The 27,904-nt window shown below is 40.2% G+C and overlaps 1 protein-coding gene across 1 annotated transcript in view; it reads left to right on the plus strand.

Moving 5' to 3' along the window:
- Positions 1-605: 605 nt before the first annotated feature.
- LOC128732427 (uncharacterized) overlaps positions 606-27,904 on the plus strand; it is a 52,740-nt gene continuing 25,441 nt past the window's right edge. Inside the window, exons 1-5 of the mRNA XM_053825677.1 lie at positions 606-1,103; positions 9,780-9,974; positions 10,072-10,166; positions 11,021-11,241; positions 11,299-11,515. Coding sequence (XP_053681652.1) covers positions 606-1,103; positions 9,780-9,974; positions 10,072-10,166; positions 11,021-11,241; positions 11,299-11,515 — 1,226 coding nt within the window. The remainder of the gene's footprint in view (positions 1,104-9,779; positions 9,975-10,071; positions 10,167-11,020; positions 11,242-11,298; positions 11,516-27,904) is intronic.

Here is a 27,904-nt window from a genome sequence, read left to right on the forward strand (position 1 = left end):
TTTCAATTTGCTTTTCCATTTTGTCTCTCTCTCTCTTGGCAGTTAGGTGGATGTTTTTATGGCTATTTGAAGGCAGTGACAGTTTATGAATCCATCAGGCAGTGTGCAAGTGGTAAAGGCTTTACGTGCCAAAGCAAAACGATGCGATCCGATCGTTACGAAATGTGTGACACCTTGTGAAAAGATATTTAAAACGGTTGTGAAAAGTTGTACGAATGTGTTAATACAGAGAAACCAAACAAAAAAAAAACAAACATTAAAATAAAACATGCCGTTGCATAACTTGCATAGCAGGCGTTGAATTATAGCGAAAATTTTCTATCAGTTTTAACAATGTAAAGCCGGTGCTTCGGAACAGTGAACCGTATAATCGAAAATCGATTGTTCGTTCGGTCGGGCTCACCTCACCTGCAGTCATCAAACCGCGAAATGGACAACCGACGGCGAAGAAGAAGAGCGACGTCGCAAAAATCGAACCGAAACGTTATAAAATGCACCAAAAGTGGAGCAACTAGGTAGGTAGCTGCGAAATCGCCGCCGCATTTGCCCGGTTGGTTGCTTGCTGCAACACTTCGAAAGTGCATCTCCTCGTGAATTCGAATGCGATGAAGAAATTCATCACGACCAAATTGCACACCTCCTCGTCGTCTATCGAAGAACCAGAGAAAGAAAAAGAAATAAATCAACAGCAAAAGGAAGACGACTCCAAAGAGACCCGCCGCCACAGTAGCATCGTAAGATCGAAATCACTATCATCACCAGCGTCGACGACGTCGTCACCGATAGCAACGCTACGAGTACAGGCAGCAGCGACGGCGACGGCGACGACGACGGTCACTGTCATGACATTGAATTCCACCACGACGGTGGAAACCGACGACGCCGGTGCCACCGCCGACGGCCGGAGAATGGTGACGGTGGACGATCCGCCGCCAGCTTTGCTTCAACCCATGCAACCTCAGCAGTCGAAGGTGCAACCGCAGCATGCCATTATTACCATCAGCAAACCGAAACCGCCACCGTCGATCTTCGGCGGCGGCGGCGGCTCGACCTCGCCGGCTGGCCAGGTCAAAATGTGCGGCTATCTGAAGAAAAAGCGCAACGTAAGTATGGTTTCTTTTTCACTTTGCAGATAGTTAGTGCCCCAAAGTCGAGGGAAACTGAGTATGAAGCTGTATAATTAGGGGTTAGGAACTTTTCGTAAGAGTTGCGTTGGGAAAGAAAAATGAGATTTTTTTAAAGCAAACATCGGAGATGTTTGGTACCAATAAAATTAACATTTGATATTGCTAACTACAAAAGGTCAAATCGGTTTAATGCCGATTAAATATTTCACATTTACTTAACGTGTCATAATTTTTAAAATAATCAAATTCAAGCTAATAGCGACGCTGTGGTTAGAAACTCAATTTAGAGGTTGCAAAAATCCTGGCAATCTCCCCCAGAAGCTACGGACTAGAATTTGTTTAACCATTAATGAGCCCAGTTTCTGTTCTGTACCTTTGCATCACACTTTAGCAATTATGACCCGGCGTATACTGAAACCGCGTATTAAATTTCATACGCTGGGTTAATTGATTTTGGCTGCATATGAACTAAAGCAGAACGAGGTAAGCAAAATAATGGCTTAGCTAATTGGAACATTATTTGCATTCGATAATTAGAACAACACAATCTGAAAATTTATTTACATATGCCAAGCAATAAAGACGAAGTTGTGAAATTGCTTTAACATTCCGTATTATGTACCAATCGTGCAGATTTATGTGAAGCCTGCAACCTAAGACAAAGCCTGTTGAACAAAGTTTCCCCGTGTAACTCGATTGAGGCCTACCGCTCTCCAGTTCCTCGGACACCGAGTACTCTCCGCCAGATTTCGCTCCACCTGGTCTAACTATCTTGCTCGCTGCGCTTCTGGTCGTCTTGTTGCATCTTTGCAGGATAGTTGTCCGGCATTCTTGCAACATGCCCTGCCCATCGTATCCGTCCAGCTTTAGCCACCTTCTGGATACTGGGTTCATCCTCCGCCTCCATACTCCGTTCTTCTGTACGCCACCGAAGAACGTTCTTAGCACTCGTCGTTCGAAAACTGCGAACACTCGCAGGTCCTCCTCAAGCATTGTCCATGTTTCATGCCCGTAGAGAACAACCGGTCTAATAAGCGTCTTGTACAGGGTGCACTTTGTACGGCGACTTAGTCTGCTTGACCGCAATTGCTTGTGAAGCCCATAGTAAGCACGACTTCCGCTGATAATACGCCTCCGAATCGCACGGCTGGTATCATTGTCCGCCGTTTCCAGTGTGCGAAGGTAGACAAATTCATCGACTACCCCAAACTCATCGCCGTCGATCAATATACTACTGCCCAAGCGGCGTTTTTCGGCCTCGGTTCCGCTGGCCAGCATGTACTTTGTTTTAGACGTATTTACCTTTAACCCAATCTTTTCTGCTTCGCGCTTCTGTCTGGCGTACTGTTCAGCCACCGCCACAGATTCATGTCATCGGCAAAGCAGACGAATTGACTAGATTTGTTGAATATCCGCTCGGTGCGCCCTGTGCGATTCGAATGAACTCAACAAACCACCCGAAATCCGAACACAGCACTGCGAACGATCCATCGTAGATTGAATCCGGTTGATCAGCTTCCTTGGGGAAGCTGTCCTCGTCCATGATTTTCCATAGCTCTTTTCGGTCGATGGTATCATATGCAGCTTTGAAGTCATCGAACAAATGATGCGCGAGAACTCTGCCCTTACAGCTCTTTTGGAGGATCTGCTGCAGTGTAAATATTTGAGTCATTATTGATAGTCGTTCATTAAAACCGACTCTATAAATTCCCACAAATCTGTTCGTATTTGGTGAGGGAGCTCCCGGCACCAAGCCTTTACGGGATCCGTTCAGTTTCTGGTTGAGCTTTCGCGTTTCCTGAGAACGGAGCAGCCGCTCCAACTCCGCACACTCTTGTTCTTCTAGGCAGCGCTTTTTCTCCCGAAAGATTCAGGTTCGCTGCAATTTTCGCCGTGCCAGATAATAACAGAGGCTGGGGCATTGGTGCCAAGTTTTGTTAACAACTAATAGTTTTGGGCGCGTCTTAACCATCACCAGGTAGCGGAGGCGGCGTTTCAACCCGCGAAGCCCTGTGCAGATTAAGCAGTGAGGCTTTTCTTGTATGCCACTGTGACAGTCTAAATGATCATCTTTTGGGGCAGGCTCCGTTATAATCTTGTGCCTCAATTCGGTTCTACATGGTTAATAAAATCAATGACCTTTTGGGATTTGGACTCTAGGAAGAAAACTTCCGGAGAAGTTGTGCCTAGATAAAGCAAGAGCCACGTAATTGCAGAGCAGATGCGCTGCACTTTCAGAGACTGTGATTTCTCTGCTCGAAAGCATTGCTTGAATCTAACTTATTATAGTGTGATCGATTCCGTTTTGAAATAGAACCGTAATAACTGAAACGAAGGACGTGTAATCGAAAGCTCCTTCAATATCAAGGAAAGCACAAAGTCCCGTTTGAGTGATTTCTCAATTAACGTCACTACACAGTGCAGTGTGGTTTCCGTAGATTGCATTATCTGTGATTTTTTCATCAACTTAAGAACCGCTGATGTCAGACTTATTGGTCTGAAAGCCTTATGCATGGTTTTCTCGTTTTATCTTTCTTAGGTATGAACACAACCTCTACTTTCCGCCAATTCTCCGGGATATGTCGCAAAAACAAAAGTGACTCGAAAAAGGCTTGATGAGCACTGACATTATAACGTCGTCAATTTTCTGTAAAAAATGGGTAAAATATGATCCGGACCTGGGGATTCCATTGCTAACAAGGAAACATCACTATAGGTCACAGGCTTAGAGCTTAACCATATACACCATAGTGTAGTCCTGTCGATCCAGAACTTCACTGCACTGCTCGTATAGGTGTAGCCTATGGAACTTTTTTGAGAACATTTAACTTGAAATTTGTATGGGCATTTGACTTAATGGAGGCGCATGGTACATTGTGAATATCAGGAACGTTTAAGTAACAGTTCAAAAAGAAAATGATATGGTTTGGAAAAGGATGATTTGATTACGCAACAAGCATTTCTAAAATCCTCTTTTTATTCACCTGGAAGTGTTATTAAGCTTTTCTCATACTGATAATACGTCCGAACAGTTAATCAAAACATGGTTCAGTATTTCTGACTGATTTGGTGACTTCCAGCAAAATCGGTAAGTCTTAGGTTCATTTCGTTGGTTAGCGGATGTGTACTGAAACTTACAGTCACCAGTTTTGTATTCCGCTTTCGGGCTCCGAGTTCATCGTCGACTCGTTGGAGTCCAACATTTGAGAGTTTTATTACGACCCGGAGTCGCCTTCCAGCATTAGGATCCTTCCATGTAATAATCAATTTCGCTGTACCAACTTTAACCCACGTGTTGATTTGTTTGTTTTGAGTTGAGAAGTGCCATATTTGCTTCCGACCTTAAGGATGCAGGTTGGCAATCCACTCCATCATCCAGCCTTCCACATTTATGATATCAATAATAATACTATTGATAATATGATATTAAGATGAAATGTGGTATATATGGGTATATAATGAAGTGTGGTATATAATAGAACAATCTCACCAGCAGTCCTTCGTATGAAATAGAATAGCGTCCTTTGAAGTTCAATAAGTGCTTCTAATACTTAATTTAATTTTTTCATTCTGGTATCCATGTGCAGTATTAAAACTCGTTTTGGCCAAAGTTTTTACTATATAGCAAGAGATCCTTCATAAGCTAAAACGAAAAAAAATAATTAAAATAACTAATATAGGCTTGCCTATTAGCAAGGCCGTGTGATTCCGCCGTCTGCCCAAAACCCCGGTTTTGAGATCAGGCAGCCGGGAACCACCCAGCATCGCACCTCCTAGCTTGGCTACTCAAAAGAGCATTACCAGGTATGGCCACGTGGAGGCGCTAGGTAGGGGTTTGGGATGGCTAGAGCTATATTGGACGCTCCTCATTTGCCTTCCCCATTTCATACCCAGCTTCAGTTTGACGGTCCACGACTAGTACATAAACTTCGTTTTGCCAACGCACCCTCGGGAGTTTTCTTTCGAGGAAGCTGTGAAGAAGTTGAAGCAGCTGTTCGGAATGAGGACCACCTTGGTCAGCAAACGGTACCAGTGCTTCCAGCTTTCGAAGCGCACTGAGAAGGACTACGTAACGTATGCAGCGGCAGTGAACAAGCGAGGATGAGGATTTCGAGTTGAACCGAAACACGAACTCCTGACCAACGTGCCGCGAAAGTATCAGTTTTGCCTTGTCCAGCCTCTTCTTCGTTGTAGCCTCCGTTACCCGTCCTTCGCCATGATGGTGTGGGCAGTTAGTGTCGATGTTTCTACATATTCGGCGATCTTTGACATTCGATTAATCATCGTACGCAAGAAACACTTGCACAAGCTGTCAGCAGCTTTCGTTATGGATCAATATGTGGCAAGTTCGTATAAGTAAACGGATGAACGTATATGGCCAGGTCAGGCCAGGCTACTGGTGGATGGATGGGACAAGCTTTTCGGATCTTCACGACTCACAGTGCCACGGTTGGTATTAACCTTGACAGCTTGCTACTCCGATTGTGGAGTTCCAGGTTCTAAGTTCCTTCCGGACAGACCTAGCTCGATCTATGATTGCTATCTCATCTGGATATTTTCCTCGTTGGGCAAGCTTCAAAATAATGGTTTCCGCAGCGAGCAGCAGTAACACCGCAGGCTGTCCGGTCTATCTGCTATTTAGATTATAACAAAGTACTTAAACCCATTTGGTTGCCTCACCTGGTGGGTTAAACTTAGACGGCACCCATCTTACTTGCTTAGTTGGATAGATCGGATTCGTTACGAACACTATTTTTGCAGGATAGTTGTCCGGCATTCTTGCAACATGTCCTGCCCAACGTATCCATCCATCTTTAGCAACTTTCTGAATACAGTGGTTTACCGATTTTATCTACCCATCCGAAAATTTTTGGTAGATATATTTCGAAAGTAGACAAATTTGGGGAAAAATAAATTGCTCCAAAATAATTTAAATGAACAAAAAATATTGTCATTATTAATCATTTTTTTCAATTATGTAATAGTTCAGCGTAATTTTCCGCATGGGGCTCATTTTATTCATATCAACCATTAGCCACAATGCATGTCAACTCAGCAATATTATGCAACAATATTAAAGACATATCGAAATTCAAAATTGCTCCGAATTCATTCAATTTATGTGATTATGAAATTTTAGATCCGTATTTTTATTTGGTACTTAGGGTTCTCTTGTCTGAGTCAGTGTGGTCCCAAAAGTAACCATTTTTTCCACCTTTCTTTCTTTAAAAACTCGTAACTTTTGATCCATTGAACCGATTTAAACGATGTTAGAACCCAATGGAACGTATTTCAATGAGCTTTTCAAGACAAAATATTGGACTGAAGCCCAAACTTTTTTTTTCATTATCGCAAAAACATTGAAAACATTCACTTTTTATGTTTTCATGGTGTGTAGACCAAAGGAAACTCTAAGTTTTTATAAAGTGTCGAGAATATAATGGAGACGCATGGTTTTGTTTTTAATTGTAATAAAAGAGGCTTTTGACAAAGAAATGCGTCTCCAAATTAAAACGCCTTGCGAGTCCGTTGCATGGACGCATCTTTATTTCTTAAAAAAAGAGTATCTCAAAAAGTGAAAATGTCACAGGTCTGTTTTTGATATCGTATGTAAACAACTAGCTTGCCATTGAAAGCATAATGAAAAAATAAAAAACAAACATATTGAATGTTTTAAGTAATTGTAAGAGCCTCCTACAAAAAATGTTTTTTCAATCATAAAAAACTTCGAACGTCAGTTTATTGTTTTTTTTCTCTGAAAAGCTCATTAAAATACCTTTTATTTGGTAATAAAATTATTAAAATCGGTTCAATGGTTCAAGAGATTAGAATACCCATTCTGTGTATAATAACATACCACAGATGCCATATAGTAAACTATAAAATACAAAGAAATATTCTCTGTTATGCATAAATGCATTAAATCTTCCTAAATTTCATGCCGCATGGTTGAAATGACAATTTAAAAAAAAGGTAGATAAAACCGGGTCAAAATGGTAGACAAAATCGGGGGTACCTAAAATCGGGTGTAGATATAATCGGAATACCACTGTACTGGGTTTTTCGTAGAGACACGAGGGTCCGTGATTCATTCTTCGCCTCCGTACATCGTTCTCTTGCACACCGCCAAAGGTGGTTCGCAGCACCCGCCGTTCGAAAACTCCAACTGCCCGCAGGTCCTCTTCTACCAGGGTCTATGTTTCATGCCCTTAGAGGACGACCGGTCTAATTAGCGTTTTGTACAGTGTACACTTTGTACTGGGGCTCAGATTTTTCGACCACAAGTGCTTAAGTCCGTAGCAGGCACGACTTCCGCTGATAATGGGCCTTTTAATCTCCCGGTTGGTATTGCTGTCCCCTGTTTCCAGCGAGCCGAGGTATACGAACTCGTCGATTACTAAGCGGATCCTGTCGTGCTCGGTCCCAACCACCAGTATGTGGCTCGCTTTAGACGTATTTATCTTCATGTCGATCGCCACTCGTCTTATAACACCTTCAAGCAGAATGTTGAATAGCAGACAGCACTATGGGCCAGAAATTAAAATTTCGGGACAAATATATTTGCGGTTAAACGGCATGTCCCAGCTCAATGTGGTCTTCGGCAATTTTTTGAATGAAAAAATGATGCATCTTTTGAAGGCGTCGTCCAATATTTAGTTGTTACTCTAACAACAATTTAAGTAATAACTTTTTGAGTACGCTTTTTTCACCTTTCTGGTTTCAAAATATTAAAGATAAACCAATTTCAAGTAGTTTTTCTGAAGATATCAATTTTCTACCTTTCACCCATTTTCAGCAATAGACCTTTGTATTTAATATTTTGAAACCAAAAAGGTGAAAAAAAGTTTACTCAAAAAGTTATTACTTAAATTGTTGTTTAAGTAACGCTTAAATATTGGACGACCCCTTCAAAATATGCATCAATTTTTTATTCAAAAAGTTGCCGAAGATCACATTGAGCTGAGACATGCCGTTTAACCGCAAATATTTTTGTCCCGAAATTTTAATTTCTGGCCCATAGTGGACAGGAAAGACCGTCTCCTTGTCCCCTGCGCGAATCGAATGAGTCCGACAATCCACCCGAGATTCTCACACACCATTGGATCCCATCCATCGTAGTAATTACAGGTCTAGTAAGCTTCCCTGGAAAGCCGTTTTCGTTCAGAATTTTAGCATAGCTCTTGTCAGCTCACACTATCATATGCGGCTTTAAAACCAATGAACGAGTGATGCGAGGCGACTCGGAATTCGTGGCACTTCTAGAGGATCTGCCGCAGGGTGGAAGATTTGGTCCGTTGTAGAGTGACCCTCAATGAAGCTGTTGGCTATTGGCGACAGCCGATGGAAGATGGCTTCCGAAAGCACTTTTTAGGCGACATTCGGGATAGTGGTGCTCGGTAGTTTTCACAATCCAGCTTATCGCCTTCCTTGTAGATCGGGTAGATAATGGCGTCCTTCCACTCCTCGTTCCGTTTCCCAAATCTTGACAATCAATTGATGCAAACAACTGACCAACTTGTCCGGACCCATTTGCATCATTTGCAAATATCCTTGGTCTCTAAAATCTTTCATATGATGAGCCTTTTTTAAAATGTTTCTAGCGTTAAATGTTCGACGGATGTATTCCGTAACTGTCCATACTGAAGAAGATTACAAGTAGTATTTGAAATATTTAAAATGGTATTTGAAGTGTTTAAAATATCCGGAACAAACATGGGCCAGCGATCGATTGAGTTTAAAGTTCCGCAGGGTCTAATTCTGGGACCAATACCCTGTAACAAAGATTTTCATCGAAAAGCGGGCTTTTTCGATAAAACTGGACTCAAAACCTGGTCAGTTTTTAAATATCAGATCTTCGTTTTACCTTTATAACTACCTATCGTGTTGGAGTAAAAGTACTTTTCGGAGGATTTGTTAGAATCTTTTCCGCATTGATAAAAATGATTAACACCATGAGAGCCTCTGAGGGTAGGTTTAGTATAGAAAATAATTTCTTATTATACTTTGCCGCTCAAGAGTGGATTAGTAACATTTTCCAACTACTCATAACATCTTCATCAAATGAATAAACAGCAATAAAAAACATTACCTCATGCGTCGTTAATGAAAGCCATTTCGAGGCACGAACAAAGTGAATAAATAACTAGCAAATGTGTTAAAAACCTACTTATGACGGTCTAATCGACTAATCCGCCGCCGGCGGACGAAACAATTTATGCACCTAAAGGTGCATTCAAAAACCCAAAGATTATCCATCGCCTTCGAACCCCGTTACAGTGCTCAATCAAAACTTCAAGCAGCGCTATTTAGTTGTTGTTTGTTTTCTCTCGTGTCGCACTGGCGGGCGTAATTCCGGTCGGTCTCCAACCCCAACCGGCTGGCGACCCGCGGAGTGACGATTTCATACATACCTGTATAATGACATTAATTTTCACGGTTATATTATAAATGTTTCGTTTTTCTCTTTTCGTTTTCCTCTTTCAAATTGGCCGCCCGGTCGGCTGTGAATGCAATCATTATGATCATTATCCCACCCAAAACATCCACGCCGATTATTATAATCAACCGCGCCGCGATCGCACTGACATTGACATGGTCGTGACGGCGATTCGTCGCGGTCCTGCGTTCCGACGTGGTGTTCCGATCGCACAGAAGATGGGTGGCTGGCGAAAGATGTACTTCATCCTGCAGAACCAGCTGCTGCTTTCCTACTCGTCGAAGGACGACTACGAGAAACGGCTCGCCCCCTTCAAGGACATCATCAATCTGGTCCCGGGTACGGTCATCATTCCAACCACCGGACCGCGCTTTACGATCGAGACCAACTCCAAGGTGCTGTACACGTTTGTGAGTATCTTCTGCATGCATGCAATTTAGCGTACATTTTATTTCGCATTCCCCGGGTAATTCCAACCGTCGTTTTTTTTTCTTGTTGTTGTTGCAGCGCTGCGATGATCATAAAAGCTGTTCCGAGTGGATAACTGCTTTGCTCGACAGTCTCAAAGGTGACGGCGGCGGCATCGGCGATAAAAAGTACAGGTAGGTTGCGCGTCTTTCGGTTTTAATGAGATTAAATGAATGAAGAAGAAGCCCCCTGTTGGTTGTCAAATTTATGTCTTTGTTTCGCTCATTTAATGGTTTCATAGTTCCGATAAATGGCGCGGCACAACCAGCAGGAAGCCGGCGTTTTTTTTTCGTTGTCTGATTATTATTCATTCGACTGCGAAGTGTGTCAAACCAACCGAACAACTACACTACTACTTTTACCCATACTGCTTCACCTTGAACAGATTATTAAGAGTCTAATATTATTATTGTTTTGTCCTCTAAATATTGTTTTTGTGGTCGGATCACAAGACTTGGTGAATGAAGTTTCTAATTTTGTCATCTATTGAACTTCCAATTAGTTATGCTTTGATTCGTTCAAACAACAGCCCTCCGATTCACCTTGGAAAATGCCAATAACTATGCAAAACAGAATCGAACCAACAACCAATAGACGGGAAAATCAAGTTATTACGAACCGCGCGAGCTGTAAGCGAATTCACAAAGCCGAAATTGCATAACCGATTGCTTTCCCGGGCTTGCAGCGAAGTCGTAATACCCCATTCAATACAACAGGCCCAACGTGATTAATTTCAATTTGTTTTGTTTCCCGGCTCGATGATTGAAAAATTGCTAATCGACACCTCCTCTGCTCTATTATGGCATGGCATGGCAGCAAAGGAAAAGCATATCATAAACGTAATCGAATCAAAATAAGAACCAAGTGCCAGTGTCCAGTCCAGCACGCGAGGTGTTCAGCAACGAAACTCGAACACGAAATTAATTGAAATAATAATTACGTTTTTTCCTCTCTCTCGTTTTTTTTCTTCTACGCACAGTCGTGGCAGCCTGCACGGCGGCGGCGCTGCTCCGGCAGCCACCGGGAGCCTGCAGCACCATTTGACCCGCCGCTCGCTATCCTCGCTGTCGTCCTCGTCGTCGTCGGCCTCGTCGATCGGTTCGTCGTCGGCCACCACGGTCGGTCACTACGCAACGGATGATCCGTCCAAGATGGTGATTACCTCCATCAGGCGGCTGCAGCACAATATGCCACCGCATCCGTCGGCCGGTGGCACCGCCGGTGCTGGTGCCACATTCGTCAAGGCCACCGGCGGTGGTGGTGGAGGAATGCGGCAACATCAGGCCTCGCTGTCGGCGCCAAATTTGTTCTACGGCTTCGGCAGCATCACCCAGAGTCAGCAACAGAACGTGAAAGTGGGCAAACTGGTGCAGCTGCCCATCGCCAGCGGAACGGCTCGGCTGCTCGAGCGGGGAGGGGCTGCCGAACGCGGCGGCCAGAAAAAGTACAAGATACTGACCATTAATGAGGTGGACGATGATGGGTAAGTAGCGTGCGCGGCGGATCAGCTGCTTTCTTTCCTTCGGAGGCTAATTAGGATGGTAATTGGATGACAATTGTTTGCATAAGTGTGGATAGTCCTGCTGGGTTGTGAGAAATTTCTCCCGAAGTGTGCCTTCGGGAACAGTTGATGGCAAGCTGAACCATTTGAAGGTGAAAGCTGAACTGATGGTACATGGCAACTGGACATGGCAGGAACAGTTATCCTTCAAATTACAGCTCAGCTGAGCGTTTATCTTCAATATTAACTCTGAATATTCGGTTGCTATCCAACTTTCTATCTTAATTTATTCTTTTCAATGTAGGGACAATTAACTTTTGCTCTGTCAAGACGTCATTCGATGTATTTGTCGAACATTGTGCAACTCAAAGCACTGAACGTTACGTCCTTTACTGTTACGGCATTATTGTTGGGGTTTCAAATTCCACTAAATGCTGAGATTTCAGCTTAATTAAAATTGAAAGTCGTTCACAAAAGTTTACTTGACGCACAAAAAAGTCTGACCTTTTTCCCCCTTGCAGGAGGATAAACCACTGCGACCACCTTAATCTAAGTGCATACTCTTAGTCCGTCACTATTGGCGAGTTGACGGTCGTGTCAGATTGCACTTGTATCCCAGTTCGGTACTGCACTTCGTATGATTTATTTATTTATTTACTATTTGATGGGGCTTTCAACCTGTGCACAGTGGTCCAAACAGCGAAATACGTGATCGTGTGATATTGCGCCGAAACGTGAAGTTTTTCGCATGTAGTGTCTTTAGGAACATTTGTTGGTATAACAAACCCCTTCTTGTGAGAGAAATCTTTGGGTGATTATTTCCCTTAAAAGTGAGATACGAAATTTATTTTCACGTATATTCGAGATACAGGTTTGGTACTTTCGGCAAAGTAATAGTAAATATTAATACAAACAACTTTGTCAAAGACACTATACTAGTATATCTTCATGGAAATTATCTATGAAGCGTTATTCGTGGACAAACCCTTTAAAATAGTTTTTAAACCCTGACCTATTCTGGTCAATTTTTACGTGTTCATAGAGTTTTAGAAAGTTGTTTATCTTACTAAAATCAACGTTTCTGTAGAACATTATTACATGTTATTTTCGAAAGTTTCGGAGATTTTGAGCTTTTTTGGTGAAAAATAGGACCGATTTGGTTGAAATTTTGACCAAAGTCTTAGGATTGAACATAAAACAAGTGATGTTGAGCTGAGGAATGTGGGTCATTTTTAAGGTCACTGTGATGTTTTTTAAATTTTTTTAGTTAAATTTCAGATTTAATTGAAAAAGTCTCGTCTAACTTTTGTAGAACCATCTTCAATGTGTATATATCCTGAAAGCTTGTCCTCTAAGCTTTCCAAAAATGTATAAAAAACTTAAAATTGCTTGGAAAATGATTGAGTTATTTATGATAGTATGTGTACACCAAGCCAAAAAACTTTTTTGCAATAACTTGAAATTTTAGGAGTGTTAGGATGATGTCATATGTGTTTCATGATGTACTAGGTGCGACTAACAACGTACACTAGGTCACTTGCAAAGTATATTTGCCACCAATTGCCACCTTGGGAAATATTTAAGCTCAAAAGAGTAGTATTTTTCACCAAAAAAGCTCGAAATCTCCGAAACTTTAGAAAAAAACATATAATAATGTTCTACAGAAACGTTGATTTTAGCAAGATGAACAACTTTCTAGAACATTATGAACACGTAAAAATTGACCAGAATAAGTCAGGGGTTAAAAACTGTTTTACAGGGTTTGACCGCGAATGACGCTTCATAGACAATTTTTACGAAGCGATGCAATTATGGTGTCTTTGATAAAGTTGTTTGTATTGATATTTACTACATCTTTGCTGAAAGTACCAGACCTATATCTTGAATATACGAGAAAATAAATTTCGTATCTCACTTTTAAGGGAATTAATCACCCAAAGATTTCTCTCACAAGAAGGGGCTTATTATACCAACAAATGTTCCTAAAGACACTACATGCGAAATACTTCACGTTTCGGCGCAATATCACACGATCACGTATTTCGCTGTTTGGACCACTGTGCTGTGCACTATAGGCCAGAAATTAAAATTTCGGGACAAAAATATTTGCGGTTAAACAGCATGTCTCAGCTCAATGTGGTCTTCGGCAACTTTTTGAATAAAAAATTGATGCATATTTTGAAGGGGTCGTCTAATATTCAAGCGTTACATAAACAACAATTTAAGTAATAACTTTTTGAGTAAACTTTTTTTTACCTTTTTGGTTTCAAAATAATAAAGATAAACCAATTTCAAGTAAATTTTTTGAAGATATGAAACTTCTACCTTTTACCCATTTTCAGCAATAGACCTTTGTTTATAAACGACCCCTCAAATACATTTCTTCTTGTAACGTGTTTATTTTAACAGACAGCTCAATGTGTTGTTCTAGAAAATATTTTGCACATAAAAGAGGAATATTTTTGCTGAAGACTGTTTCGCTTTATATGCATTAATTAATAAGTGGTGGTGATTTAGGTGATCTTATGTAAAATTTTCTGGGGAATCGCGTGGTGCCCACCCCTTTCCTGTTTATCATCGGGAAGTGCCCCATTTTGCTCATTTTTACCTATTTTTCACTCTTATTGGACTGATCCAAGCAAGTTAGGATCCAAGCAAGGCATTGAGAAAACAAAACTTTAAAACCTAATAATTTTGTGTGAAAAAGTCCGCAGAATCGAATAGGGCTTATCTCATTTAGTTTAAAGCACTTATTTTTGGTTGAGCTTCCGTTATCAAACCGACCATACCAAACGGGAATTCCACCAAAGAAATTATTTTTTGCGATTTTTAGATTTTTGCGGTTTGATTTGTCAAAACCTTGCTTGGAATAATCCAATAAAGGTTAAAAATAGGGGAAAATGTGCAAAATGGGGCACTTCCCGATGACAAACAGGAAAGGGGTGGGCACCACGCGATTGTCCGGAAAATTTTACATAAGATCACCTACTTTTTATAAGCCTGCAGGCCGTATCTTAATTGCGTCCGTTTTTTCTCTCGTTTTTGCCCATAGTGCGTCGGTGTAAAAGCGTATTGAACCATCCCGAACTTCGGGACCATCACCTTGTTCCCAAGTCTCGCGTTTGGTATCTATTATTCTATATGGAATTTCGAAGTCAGTTCTTTTATCCATATGATCTTCGGTCTTTATTATTACCTAGTTCGTTAATACGGAAGTTTTCCAGTATTTTTGTATGACCCGTAATATTGCTTCGCATATTTCTACAGTGAGTTAGCCTTAGGGCAGTTTTTTCCGCTTCCGTGCGTTGACTTTTCTGTTTTGGGCCACCTTACTAGCCTTACCCTTGGTATAATTATCGTTAGGTACATCCAGTGTATCATACTAGCACAGAACAGAAGTGGAAGTTAAAATCAAAACTCGTAACTCCAACCTTTTACAGATACTAGCGAACCTGGCGGTGGAAAGTGGCTTTTTACACGGAAAATTTACTACACAGTTTTCCAACTTTAGACTAGCTGACCCAAAGCAAAGTTGCCAGAACTATTCTATGAAATTCTTGTACGGAAATGGCAAAAAGGTGTTAATAATCTTTATGCTCACGCGACCAAACCAACAAAAACTCAATCATGCATGTATCAATTTAGTTATATAGAAGTGAAGAATTTTCTAGGAATCTCAAAAACAGTGCATTGGTAACAATGATTTACATTCGTCTAACATAAAACTTCACTTTTCGGGCGAGAAACAGATGATGCCGCTACAAAAGTTAAGTTTGCTGCTACGGAAATATCGTATTAATCATTCTTTTACAAGCACACTAGCCGCACACTAGCGTAAAAGTGATCCAGATGTGTTGACTTCACCTATTTTTTCGAAAACGTCAAAGTTGCCACCGTGTGATCAAAATTAGGTGTTTTTTCATCTCTCAAACATGCTAATGTAGTTGCCGCTAGCCGCAGGTGATCAATAATAAAAATCAAAATCTATACCAACGCGACTTTTGATTTTACTCCTGTTTTATACGTTACACCAGTTACGCATATCGTTGGAAGTTTAGCATAGAGATTGCTGACAAGAATATTACGCACACATCGCCGCGTATACGTATACGCGATTTGTTTGCATCTGGAGTTTTTTTTTCGTTGCAAAGTGTTTCCCGATGCATAAAAACCACCAATACAGTCGCACATCAACAATTCTTACATAAAATTTGTTTAAGATCACAAGCCGCATGTTGATTTTGATTCTCGTCTCGATGATACATTTTGAAAATTCATAACACTTTTCTTTCTGGCATTCTTGCCAACTCGTCTAAATGCTCCAGTCTCGCCACTAGGGACTGGTGAGGCTGTCAGATTCTACATATGGTCCGTATAGCATTTATCAGTTTTGGTTTTGCTCCCACTTGCTGGTTGGAAGTATTAAACAGGAAGCAATTAAACACTGTATTTTTATTACAATTTTACTATTATTAGCTGTTGTCTCCGTTATGAAATTCAACTAGTCGAACCAACTGAATCTGTCAGTTCGCTCAGTCAAACCAAAACAACAACAAAAGTTGGGTATTTTAATCCCCCTGTGTCTTGTCTAATTTGCCTGGACAGTGGGTAAAGTGATGAAATATGTAGTTATGAATTCTTTTTTTTACGATATTCCTAATTTAAAAAGTTTTTGTATAGTTGTCTTCTGTAAGCTATTTCAATTTATTGCTTCTTATAAATTCAAATGATTTGCTCCCGTTATACAATGCATGTCGTTTGATTCCCCAATTAATTTGTATTATCGGTCCATCTAAACGAAAGCATCATCAAAAACAACCCAAATTTTGAGCTTGCTCTTTTTCATCCATTTTCAATCCGAACTTCATTTTCTTTGCCTCGCTTGAAAGTTATGACCCAAAACTAACACCCAAGGTAAATTTCGGAGTATTTTGTTGACTAATGGCCGCTTCAGCGTCGGCTGCGGAACATCTACCACTTGTCTCCGGGGACATTTTTGTATTTTGAGATAATTCATTTTGCAGCACATCAAATCACATCGGCTTGGCAAAATAACACTAATGGAACTACCCGGTACTTGGGGGCAATTTTGAATTTTAGGATGATTCATCTTGCGGAACGTCAAACCACATCACCTTAGTCTTATGGTATGACTATTGAAAGTATAATAAAGACATTTTGAAGGCAAATGGTCACATAAGCATCGGTTCTGGGAATATCCGGTACCTGGTTCGGCGGATAATTTTTTGTGCCTTCTGTTAGGCTCAAGCTTCATGCGGAACATCGAATCACATCGCTTTGATAAAATGAAATTGATGGAAGTACAATGGTGTCAAATAACCACTCCAGTGTCAGTCGTGGGACCCGGATTTAGTGGCCCATTGATGATTTAAGGGTACATAAGGTATTTAATTTATAATGAACCGTAAAACGGGATGATTCAGCACAAAGCAAAGCAAAGCCATGGGTATAAACTTCGTCTTGAGAATTTGACCCTTCTTTATCGACAGACTTCGCAGCCGGTTATTAGAGTACAGGATAATTACGGGGTTAGTGCAACGATCCTACGATAATTTGCGCAATGCTGTCAATTCTATTTTTAGAACGAGAAATAGTTTTGCAATGCTTTTTCAGTCGCTTAATCAACGTGTTATCAACCTTTATGCAGCCAAAAAATAATCTATGTTTAAATTTTAAAAAGAATAGGACGCGTCATATTTATTTTGCAATGGCGTCGTATGCTATGTTTTAATTTTTGAATAACTTGAATTCGTATATGCAAGCTAATTAAAATTGCATGTCGTCATCTTTCGGGAATTGAACCGCCATCTTCTGATTCATAAGCTCTCACCGTATGATCCGCCCCATCTGCATCTGCAGAACAGACAGTGAAACTATCTTTACACTTGAGACAGTTGATAATGTCGATAAATGACATATATTTTTGCTGCCAGTCTAATTGCGAAACTCTATGATCTGACAGTATATGTGCTGTAAACCGAATGAAAGCTTGGTATTAGTTTGTAAAGCCACTTTAACACCCTGAAGCAGCTTTAAAGTAGTTTGAAAACTGTGAGCCTAATGAAAGCGTCTACTGGTTTATAAAGCAACTTTAACACCTTTACGCAACCGTAAAATGGTTCTACGTTTATGGCTGTTTAGAAGCGGATTGTTTAGCAGAAAAATCTGCTACTAAGCTTGTTTATCTGCTTGTTTATGGAGAAAAGCTGGTTTGGAAAAACTTAAACTAGCTTAAACATCGCTTGGTCAAACACCATTTGAGTGCTTACCCAGGTAACCAATAAGCATTAGTATAAGCAGTAAATCAATCGTTTATTAGCATCCCTGGCGTTTTATACTGCAGGTTGCTGTTTATCAGCCTTTTGACTGCATAACTGTTCTAAATTGGCATCGATAATTCTATTTAGATTCTTCTTGTCGGTAACTAGCTGCAAATAAGCATTGTCAGCACTATAAGAGGGCTAGCAGTAAAGTAGCCGCATATTTTGCCAAAATAGCATTTAAGTAGCATTTAAGGCAACTTAAATGCTTATTGACTTGCATTTAAATTGCATTGGAAATGCTTATTGGTTACCTGGGTACTTTATGCAGCTTGATAAAACCTTTTTTCACCTCAATTAAGCTCCATTGCAGCTTTGAAAGCAGCTACTCAAGTAACAATTTCAGGCTGATCAAACGCTTTTATAGCTGAATTTATTCTACCTGTGGCTGAACTATGGTTTAGTATTAGAAATAAAAACCTTTTTTCAGCTCTTAAACATGTAAATTTGGTGATTTTATCAAGCTTCGTACTTGCTAATAGCTGCTTTCGAAGCTGCAATGGAGCTTAACAGAGGCTTTTGCGCGTTTTTAAATAACCAATTTGCGCAAAACTGGAAATAAGGCGCACGGAGGTTATATAAAGGGCGATATAATCGCTTAACAAGTGTTTTTTCTGCCTTAAGCGAAATAGGCTGTATAAGTTCTCCAATTTCGGCTGAATAAGTATTGTAGAATTTTTTACATAATTTTTATTCAATGCTAAAATGCTGCTAAAATATTTAATCAGCGCATAAATGTTTCGTGGGAGGGCTGTTTATTAAGATGACAAATCGTTTATTTAGCTAGTATAGAACAATTATTGAGAATATTGACGGGTTGTGGAGAGGTTGAAGATGCGCCTAATCTGCTTGTGACACTATTATGTGAAGCAGCTGATTTACAGCGCATTGGTTGGCTGCTTAATCATTTATAGAATACAGAGGCCTTTGCTTAAATTTATTCAGCGTCTACCACCTGTATTCAGAGTTAAATCAGCTGTGACCAAATCAGTAGCATTTTAATTCAGCTTCGATGTTTGTTGGGGTACCATACAACTATAAGTTTACTTTAATATGTTATCATAGAACAGAAGTGGAAGAGGAAATCCAAACACGTACATGCTACTTTCTACAGATACTAGCGAACCTGGCGATAACGAGTCACTTTTATCCACGAAAACACACGAACGTATACGAATGCACACAAAAGCATGTGAAAGCTGCTGTTTATTTCAGTTTCGCTTAAGGTTGTTCAGATAATCCAATTTACACTTAGTTCTATCCAAAAATATATAAACTTGTTACCTCAGAGCTTTTCATAAAATTTATTGCGGTCGAATCCATTGAATCTAAATTGGTTTGTGTAAAAAGCCAAAGCCATGGATTTATACCGTCTCTAGACATTACCCTCTTTTATCGACAGACTTCGCAGCCGGCTGTTAGAATACAGGAAAATTACGGGGCCAGTGCAACGATCCTACTGACTCTAACTAGCAATCCCCGCCAAGCCGAGATGGCTTGTTAGACCAGCATCGTACCTCGAAGCTAACTAGGCGGTGCTAACTGGTTTTTGTATGTGACATAAAATTGGTTTGTGTGTGTGACGCCTATGCCTGTAAATGCATATGTACATGCGTGTATACATATATACGTAAACATAATGACAAATATATTTTGTTCTTGTCGAACTGAGTCGAATGACAGTCGCCATTATGGCTCGAAGAAGCTGGATACATAAATGCATATCCAGCTTTTTACATGCTATAATGGCGGACGGCGTTCGTAATATTTAGATAGCATTTTTGACATTTTCTAAATACATCGCACGTTTTCTTTCCGCACGTTCCTTTAGTTTTAACGTGAACGTGCGGAAAGAAAACGTGCGATGTAATTACGAAATGTCAAAAACGCTGTCCAAATACAAAGTAAATTGATATATACCAGGTATGTGACCATCGAGGGTTGCATTAGTGTGTGTAGAAAGAAAAAGAAATAGTTCTGAAATATGGTGGAACTTGCATGAAAATTAAAACTAAATTAATTGTAATTAATTAATGCAGCTATATTATTCCAGAGAAATATTTGAATATTTACAATGAAATGTAAGGAATATATTTTTAAGTCATTTGCACTTGTAGCCTTCTTTATTATGCGTAAAAAATTTGAGAACATGGGTGACTAACTATTTCGATGTGCAATTGAAAAATGAATTAATGTTTCTAATACTTCACGATCAATACGGTATACGGTTGCTTAAATTAAAACACGTTCCATCCAACATTTTGCTTGAATGATGCTCTTGAATATCTGCATTTGATGTCTTCTTTTAAAAAATAGTTTTATTCGAATAGATGCTTGTGCTACTGCTTGAAAATCTTAAGTTGAAGTCACTGTTCCAAGATGATACCTTTTTATCATAAATTTACCCTTCTCAACACTACGTAGAAAACCATAAAAAGTAATCTTAGATTGCTACAAAACGGTCTTAGAAGATAATTAACACTTTAAAAGCTTACCAGAAATCAAACGAAAAATATCGCGGGCGGATAACAATGTTGCTCATGCTGCTTATTGAACAATCATGTCCGAGCATTTTAAAAGAAATCTTTTTTGTTTTACTACTTGTAGGAAAGCGATATAATGACATTTCTTTGAGACATCTTGATACCGTTTTGACGAAAAAATTTCCGCTTGCAATTTGAAATGTTGCACTTCATTGTATTCATGAAAATACATACTAGACATAATGTTCTAAGCATAAACATAAAAACTGTGAGAAAAAAAATAGACAAATCTTGCGTATCCAACGATTTTTTTAAAAAATTAACTAATTTTCCATACAAAATGCTCGAAATCTCAGAACTAGTGTAGATGTGTTAGTGCAAAGTGTATATGACAGCTCGCATTGTCATATACCTGGTATATATCAATTTACTTTGGTCCAAATATTACGAACACACTAACACAGATAATACGGTTCGCCATTACGACTCGTAAAAAGCTGGATAAAATTATTGAAAAATATTCTTCTTTACGAAGAAAATGCTCACTTATGTTAAACAAATAATATTTCATTCAGATTTTCAGGTTTATATACCCAACGATAGGATGCGTCTTGAAAACTGCTATCCAAAATAACAGTCAATCAAAATATCAATCAATCCGGCAAGAGCACAACTCCCGTGACTTGTGCTCTATTGTGATAATAGAAACGATATTTAGATAAAATCATGCATTTTCCATTTTGGACTTATGGCCAACATTTTGCATCAAATACTCCTATGTGCGAAGTAAAGCTGAAATATTTAGACGAGTTGAGGAATTTCGTTTAGACGAAATTTTGAATGACAAGTGCACTCAAAACAAGAAGTCGTCAAAGTTCTTACTTATTGGTAGAGTTTTAGACCAGACCGTAGATGCCAGGTTTTGCTCGAACGATTGTTCGAACTTCCACTTCTGTTCTGTGATACTAGGTCTAAGACCCCAGTTCTTACCAATGACTCGGCTACACACCCATAGATCACTAGTAGCCTTATTTATAACCTATTCGATATGTGCATTCCAGTTCAGTTTTTGGTCCAATATTATTCCCAAATGCTTTACTACTTTGGTCATTTGTATCTCTGTACCTCCGAGTTATAATTTCAAAATGATGTATTTCCTCTTGCGCGTAAAAGGAATGATTGTTGTTTTGGAGGCATTTATATATAGGCCTTCCTGTTTGCACCATATAACTGTGAAATTTAATGCAGACTGCATTCTATTGGATGTTACATTATCAAATTTCCCTCTAGTGAGAATAACTATATTGTCCGCGAAACCAATCACCTCAAAGCGTTTGTCAGTCAGGTTATTGGGCGTCAACGACTAGCGAACACAGTAGGGGCGTAAGTATCCCACCTTGAGGACAATCTTCAGTTGTCCATACCTCCAAGCTGGGCAGTAATTTCTCGACTAGCAAGCGTGGCTTGAATCCAACTGATTATATTGCGGTTAACTCCGTGCTTTCTCATTGCCTTTCCAATTGAATAATGTAAAGTGTTGTCTAATGCTCCTTCAATATCAGGAAAGGCTGCAATTGCGATTTCTTTAGTTGCAATAAAGCTTTCAATTTTCGCCACCAACATGTGTAGCTCGTCTATTGTAGATTTGTTATTTTGATAAGCAAATTGAAATTTACTTAGAGGATTAGTAATTAGATCCTTTGTTTTGATTTGGTGACCAATTAATTTTTCCATTACTTTCAGAAATATGGAAGTTAAACTAATTGGCCTGACTAACTTTGAAAGTGCCTTATATGGAATAGTGCTTTATAGGAATATGGTTTAGTAATAAGCTAGCGCGACAAACCTCGGAGATGAGGGGAACGACAAGCTGCTGACTCTTTTGAAGCATGATTGGAACAATTCCATCCATTCCTGGGGATTTAAACGGCTGGAAGGAGTCAGTCGCCCGATCGACCTTCGATTCGCTAAATATGAAGCTAGCTAGTAGCTGAACTTCTGTCCCAGACTCGACAGATCTAGGCGTTACTTCAGTTAGTTCCTGATCCATCTCAGTGTCAATCGAAAAAGACCTTGGGAAGTGTTTTTCCATCATGATGCTAAACGTTTCCTGAGGGTTTATGGTAAAAGTACCATTTTCCTTTCTTAGTCTGCCTAGTCCACTAGAGCGATCCTTAGCGTTCACACATTTGCCTCCGGCTGTTCCTACGTGATTTCCTAATTTCCCTGTTGTACTCTGTTAGGGACTTCCTGTATTGTTCCCAACATCCCGATAACTTTGCCCTGTTGAACAGTCCTCGTAGACAGTCAGCAGTTTGCTTGTGTTTTACTCGGCCGCAGTTTCCAGCTCTTGTATTGTCTAAATGTTTTGAACAAATAGGGAATTTTCACACAGTAACTTGTCATAAAAGAGTTCCCAGTGGATTTTCCTGGGGTCTCTGTAAGTTTCCGGTCACCCCAGTAATAATTGAATCTTATTTGCTTGTGATTTGATAATGAAATTTTCTCAGACACATGTCAATGGAATATTTTGTCATAGAGTTTATTACTGCACAGTTTGAGATCTAGAACTTCTTCACGTATTGCATTTTCAAAGGTTGGATTATTACTTCTATTACATATATCAATGTTGTTAGTAAGGATATATTCTAAAAGAGACTCAACCCTTTTGTTGATGTCGATGCTTATATGTTGTTTGTTGTACTATTTGCACAAATTAATGAGTCCAATTATCTCGCGCGGTGGGACTTCGTCTTGTTCCCCCGGGAAGTAGGTCGAGGCGACAATAATCTCTTTTTCCCCCTAGCCGTTGGTATTTCTAATTGTATAGCAACTAAATCCTTCGTGATAAATTATGTCATAGGCGTGAACTTAGTACTAGCTTCTACTAGAATTGCCGCTCAGGTTGTAGATTCTGAGTCGTCATAGATCAACTTACCAGTATGTGTAGACATGCCCAGTATTTTGTATTTACCCATGGTTCTTGTATTAAATGTGTATATTTTCTTTAGTGAACCTACGTGAAAGGACTCCGGTTGCTCCTGGTCTGATTAGTAGACCAGAAACGAATTTGATGATCATTTCAGCACCATTGTCATGTGATTCTTTAGGCAATTGGTTACAGTCCAATATCCTTACCAACTGGACTTTGGAATGGTTGAATCGGCAAATCCCAAAGTTCAGAAGGTCCTGGGCGGGAAGACTAGAAGCGTTGATCACATCGTTAATCTTCACTACACGACGGGCAGAAAAAAAGTCATAAAAAGCATACAAGCAGCAATTTTGCTTGCTTGCTTGTAGGACTCGAAACGCAAAGAGGTAGATTTTGTTTTGGGTTGGAGTTTAAGAATCTCGGCTTTTGGCTGAAAAATGCTTGGAGCAGATCACGAGAAAATGGCAAAAGATTTCAAGGATAGCTCTTTGGGCCAGAAACTCACAAACAACAGTTTAACTGATCCCTCTGGGTAGAGCTTGGTTCAATGGGCTAATAGCGTCCTTTGACGTAGAATTATTTTTTCTCAGCACCTGAAACATCGGATACTTATTTATGATGGATCGGAACAATCCATTTAAACCATACTGAAAGTACCACACATGATCAAAGGTTTTAAATATTTTCACCAACACAAGTAGGACGAGGAGGACGTCAATTCAAATTTTGGACGTAAAAAAGAGGTTGTTAATTCACATTTCGGACGTAAAAATGTGGCCGCGAAAAGAAATCACGTGAAATGACTGAACATAAAAAGAGATTCTAGTGTACTTAACTGCAGCATTCGCTGGGAAGTGCTCTGTTTACCTCTATTACATGAGCGACGACGGTAACTACTTTTCAGAGAGTGAAAAACCATTCTAGTGTATAGTTTATTGTTTAGAATTTTCAATCAAGTTCTCATGTCAAAGAGAAATTACCTTCAGAATTTGAAAGCTAAAGATAATACAAAAAGAAAACTGACAAGATTTGGATCAAGGAGAGTTTTATGAAAATTAAAATAAAATTTGAGCTCAGGCCGGGTTCGTATTCGACGAAAAATACAAATCCGGGTTCGGGCCGGGTCCGGGTTTGACAGAAAAAAAAATTTCGGGCCCGGGTCGGGCTTTAGATAGCAGTGCTTGATTCAAAGGACTAATTCCAGTGACGTAGGTTTATTTTTTCTCGTCACTTGATCCATACTGAAAGAACAATACACGCTCAAAGGCTTTAGATATTCTTACCAACACAAGTAGGAGAAAAGCAAAAGCAAAGCAAAGCCTAGGTGCTAACATGCTAACATTATCGAAACGCGACCTTCTGTTTTTATACGACAGACTTCGCAGTCAGTTGTTAGAAGTACAGCACTATTGAATCTAACAGCCTCTCCCAGCCGAGATTCGAGTAGGAGTAAAGACAAAAACCAAGAAAAGAACTATTTAACTGAAGCATTCGCTGGGAAGTGCTCTGTCTACCCCTCCCTAGTACACGAGCGATGACGGTAACCTCGTTTAATGGCAGCAAACTCACAGTAGCGCTAGTCACCCGCTGAAGCGACGACCTTTAAAGTAAACAAGGCTCATCAACTTTACCACGGCCAGAGGAATAGTCTTCTGTAGCACCAACTATCCACGTATGAATAGTTGGAAACACGCCCGGAGGCACCTAAATGGAGACTCTCGTCATCGATGTTCTGTCTTTTGGGGACCAAATATCGAATTTGAATGCTATTTCGTTGAGTTGGGTGTGCAAGTTCGGCTGTCGAAGGCGGCGAAAGCTCGCATTGAGAGGACGCTGCATTGCAACTCCAGCGGTTGACGACAGAGTTTTAAGACGATTCTTAGATGACTTTCCAACGACTTTCGAATAACCTTTAGTCGGGTTTCGGGTAACTTATAACTGCACACGGTTCTCAGTGAATTTTAAATGACTTAGATGACTTCTAAATACCTTTCAAACATTCCTCAAACGCCTTCTAGAGGTCTTCCTGGAAGTGAACGATTTTTCGATACTTTTAGACGGCCGTAAAATGACACTATTTTCCGCAGGTCTCACCCGCGGATGTCGTGCGCATGTTTTCGAATCCCCCAGCGACATTTGAATCAGCATAATCAGACTCGTCGGAAAGTTACGTTCAAGTATTGCCTGCCACAGATCTTTTCGTTTAACTGAATCGTACGCCGCCGTGAAATCCATAAACAGGTGATGAGTCTACAGGTCATCTACGATCTGCCGCAGAGTAAAAATTTGGGCCGTCATTGAGCGACGCTTTCGAAAGCCGGTCGACGGCTCATTTTTGATCTGCTGGTGCCAATTCTGCCGTTTACCCAAGAGCTGAATATATCTAATTATTCGTTACTTAATTTTCGTACGGCAAGGGTCCCTGATCTTTCAGCGCTTTAAACGATCGTCACACCCGATCGCCAGAACCTAGAATGCTAGAGGTACTGAGGTTCAGCACCGTGAATTACTTAAGCAGCTAACCTTTGCGAATCGTGACAAACAGTTTTATGGAGGCGTGTACATGTTTTCAATTACGTCTCGTCCGGACCGACAGCAGTCGGTCGGTATAGACGGCACTTGGCAGCCGACAAAGTATCATCGCGTACCGGTTAAGAAGGGTAACGTTCTACTGACCTACACCCCATAGAGAGCGAGCGGGGTAAAGTTTATTTTCGCCCAGTCAAACAATAGTGAAGCGCCATGTGAATGGGTTTTGCCTGCTTGTTTGTCTGTAATGAGAGCGAAAACAGGTAGTTGAACCTAAAATGGGTCGTTTCCGTGTGTCCCCATCCTGCTTGACATGCTAATGACGATGAGCCGAGCCTCTGTGATGACTCTGCTTTCGCGCCGACCGGTATGCTGTTCCCGCATACTGAATAACAAACCGAGCAGCGTCAGCGTCAAGTGTGTGTTCCATTCCATGCTGGTGGCCCCGATTGCAACTCGGTGAATTGGCATCAGCGCTTGGGCTTTTCAAGAGCTCTCCCACCACCGACAAGGGGAAACTTTCCAGTCACTGCCTCTTTATTTTATCAAAACTGGATTCTTTTATGTTGACTACAAAGTAATGGGAAAAATTACTTCAGTTGTTTCTGTCACTTGTGATATCAGTGAACTTTTCAAACCTGTCAAATTTGGGTCGCGTTCTTGACTTTGATACAATCAAATCTTACTGGTGAGCTTTTTGTTCCTTCAACTAGCATTGAAATTAAAACCTTGTTTCACAGTTAGCCCCGTCGATAACCGGGCACTCACCTGTGCGCATGGAATGCAAAGCCTGCCAGTCAGCCTGGCTGTCTGCAAGGCAGGCTGGAATGGTGGTACAACATTAACCGAAGCCTGTACCGACTGTATGTACTCCTTGACTGCTAGGTACAACACGTGTGTGGCCCTCGTCACTTGTACGTTGTGCTCGCTCGATGGCCGATAGAGCCGGGGGTCAGACTTAGAGTATTACAACAACTTTAAAAACAAGTGCCGACCATAAATGTGTTTTGCTTTTGGCGGTATCATCAGCAACGCCGGTTGGCCCTCAATGGTTGGTAATCACCTGAACAGCTGAAGCACGTGACGGTGAAGAGTACCCATCATGTTGCATTTTACATATGTATATGTCATGCCAGCTTGTCGGTTACACAACTTTTCGAACGGTGAATTTGAAGCATTGTTTTGTGTCGTATAGTATAAAGTATTGCGGAGAAATAAATCGCTTTTGTAAGTGAATTTTTCACGTCATGTTATAATATACATCTATTGAAATGACAATTTATTTTAATCAAAATTTTGTCATGAGTATCTGACTTTAGTTTCTAATGAAAAGTCCCACTTTATTCGAATTAATCATGAATAAAGTTTTTGCTAGGTTACAATAGTGAAGTTGAAAATGTTCCCCTCTGTTCAGAAAAGCCATCTCCGCCACCCAAGTAGCACACTTTTAGCACTTATAGTTGCAGCAACTTATTTATAACTGAAATTAGTCATATTTCGGTTGCCACAACTGTTTTATAACAACTGTGCTAGTAGGGCACTCATTATACACCCCTCTACTGTTATAAAAATAAATAACATTAACTTCAAATTCCAACCTTTTAACCTCTTACATCTATAACATTCCACAGAGGCAGACAACAATTTTCAGATAACTTTCTTATGACTATCAGATGGTTTCCAGATATTCAGAATGTCTCAGAAAATTATTAGATGACTTTCAGGCGACTTTCCGATAACTTTTAGATGACTTCCAAATGTTTTCCTAACGGATTTTTGACGTCTTCCAAATGATTTTCGGACTGACTTTTAGACGATATTCAGATGACTTGCAGAACGGTTTCTAGACAACCTTCGGATGACTTCCAGTTAGCTTTCAGACAATTTTCGTACCACGGTCAAATAATTTAAAAACTACTGTCAGGAGACCTTCAGGTTCAGACGACTTTCAGGTGACATTTAGATGACTCACACGACTCTTAGACGACTTTCGAACGAGTTTCAGATGACTGTCAGGCAGCTCTCAGAAGACTACTAAATACCTTCAAATGCATTTTCGATTCAAAACATTTAAATGCCTTTCAGC

The sequence above is a fragment of the Sabethes cyaneus genome, chromosome 1 (assembly GCF_943734655.1).
Source record: "Sabethes cyaneus chromosome 1, idSabCyanKW18_F2, whole genome shotgun sequence".
Taxonomy (NCBI): Eukaryota; Metazoa; Arthropoda; class Insecta; order Diptera; family Culicidae; genus Sabethes; species Sabethes cyaneus.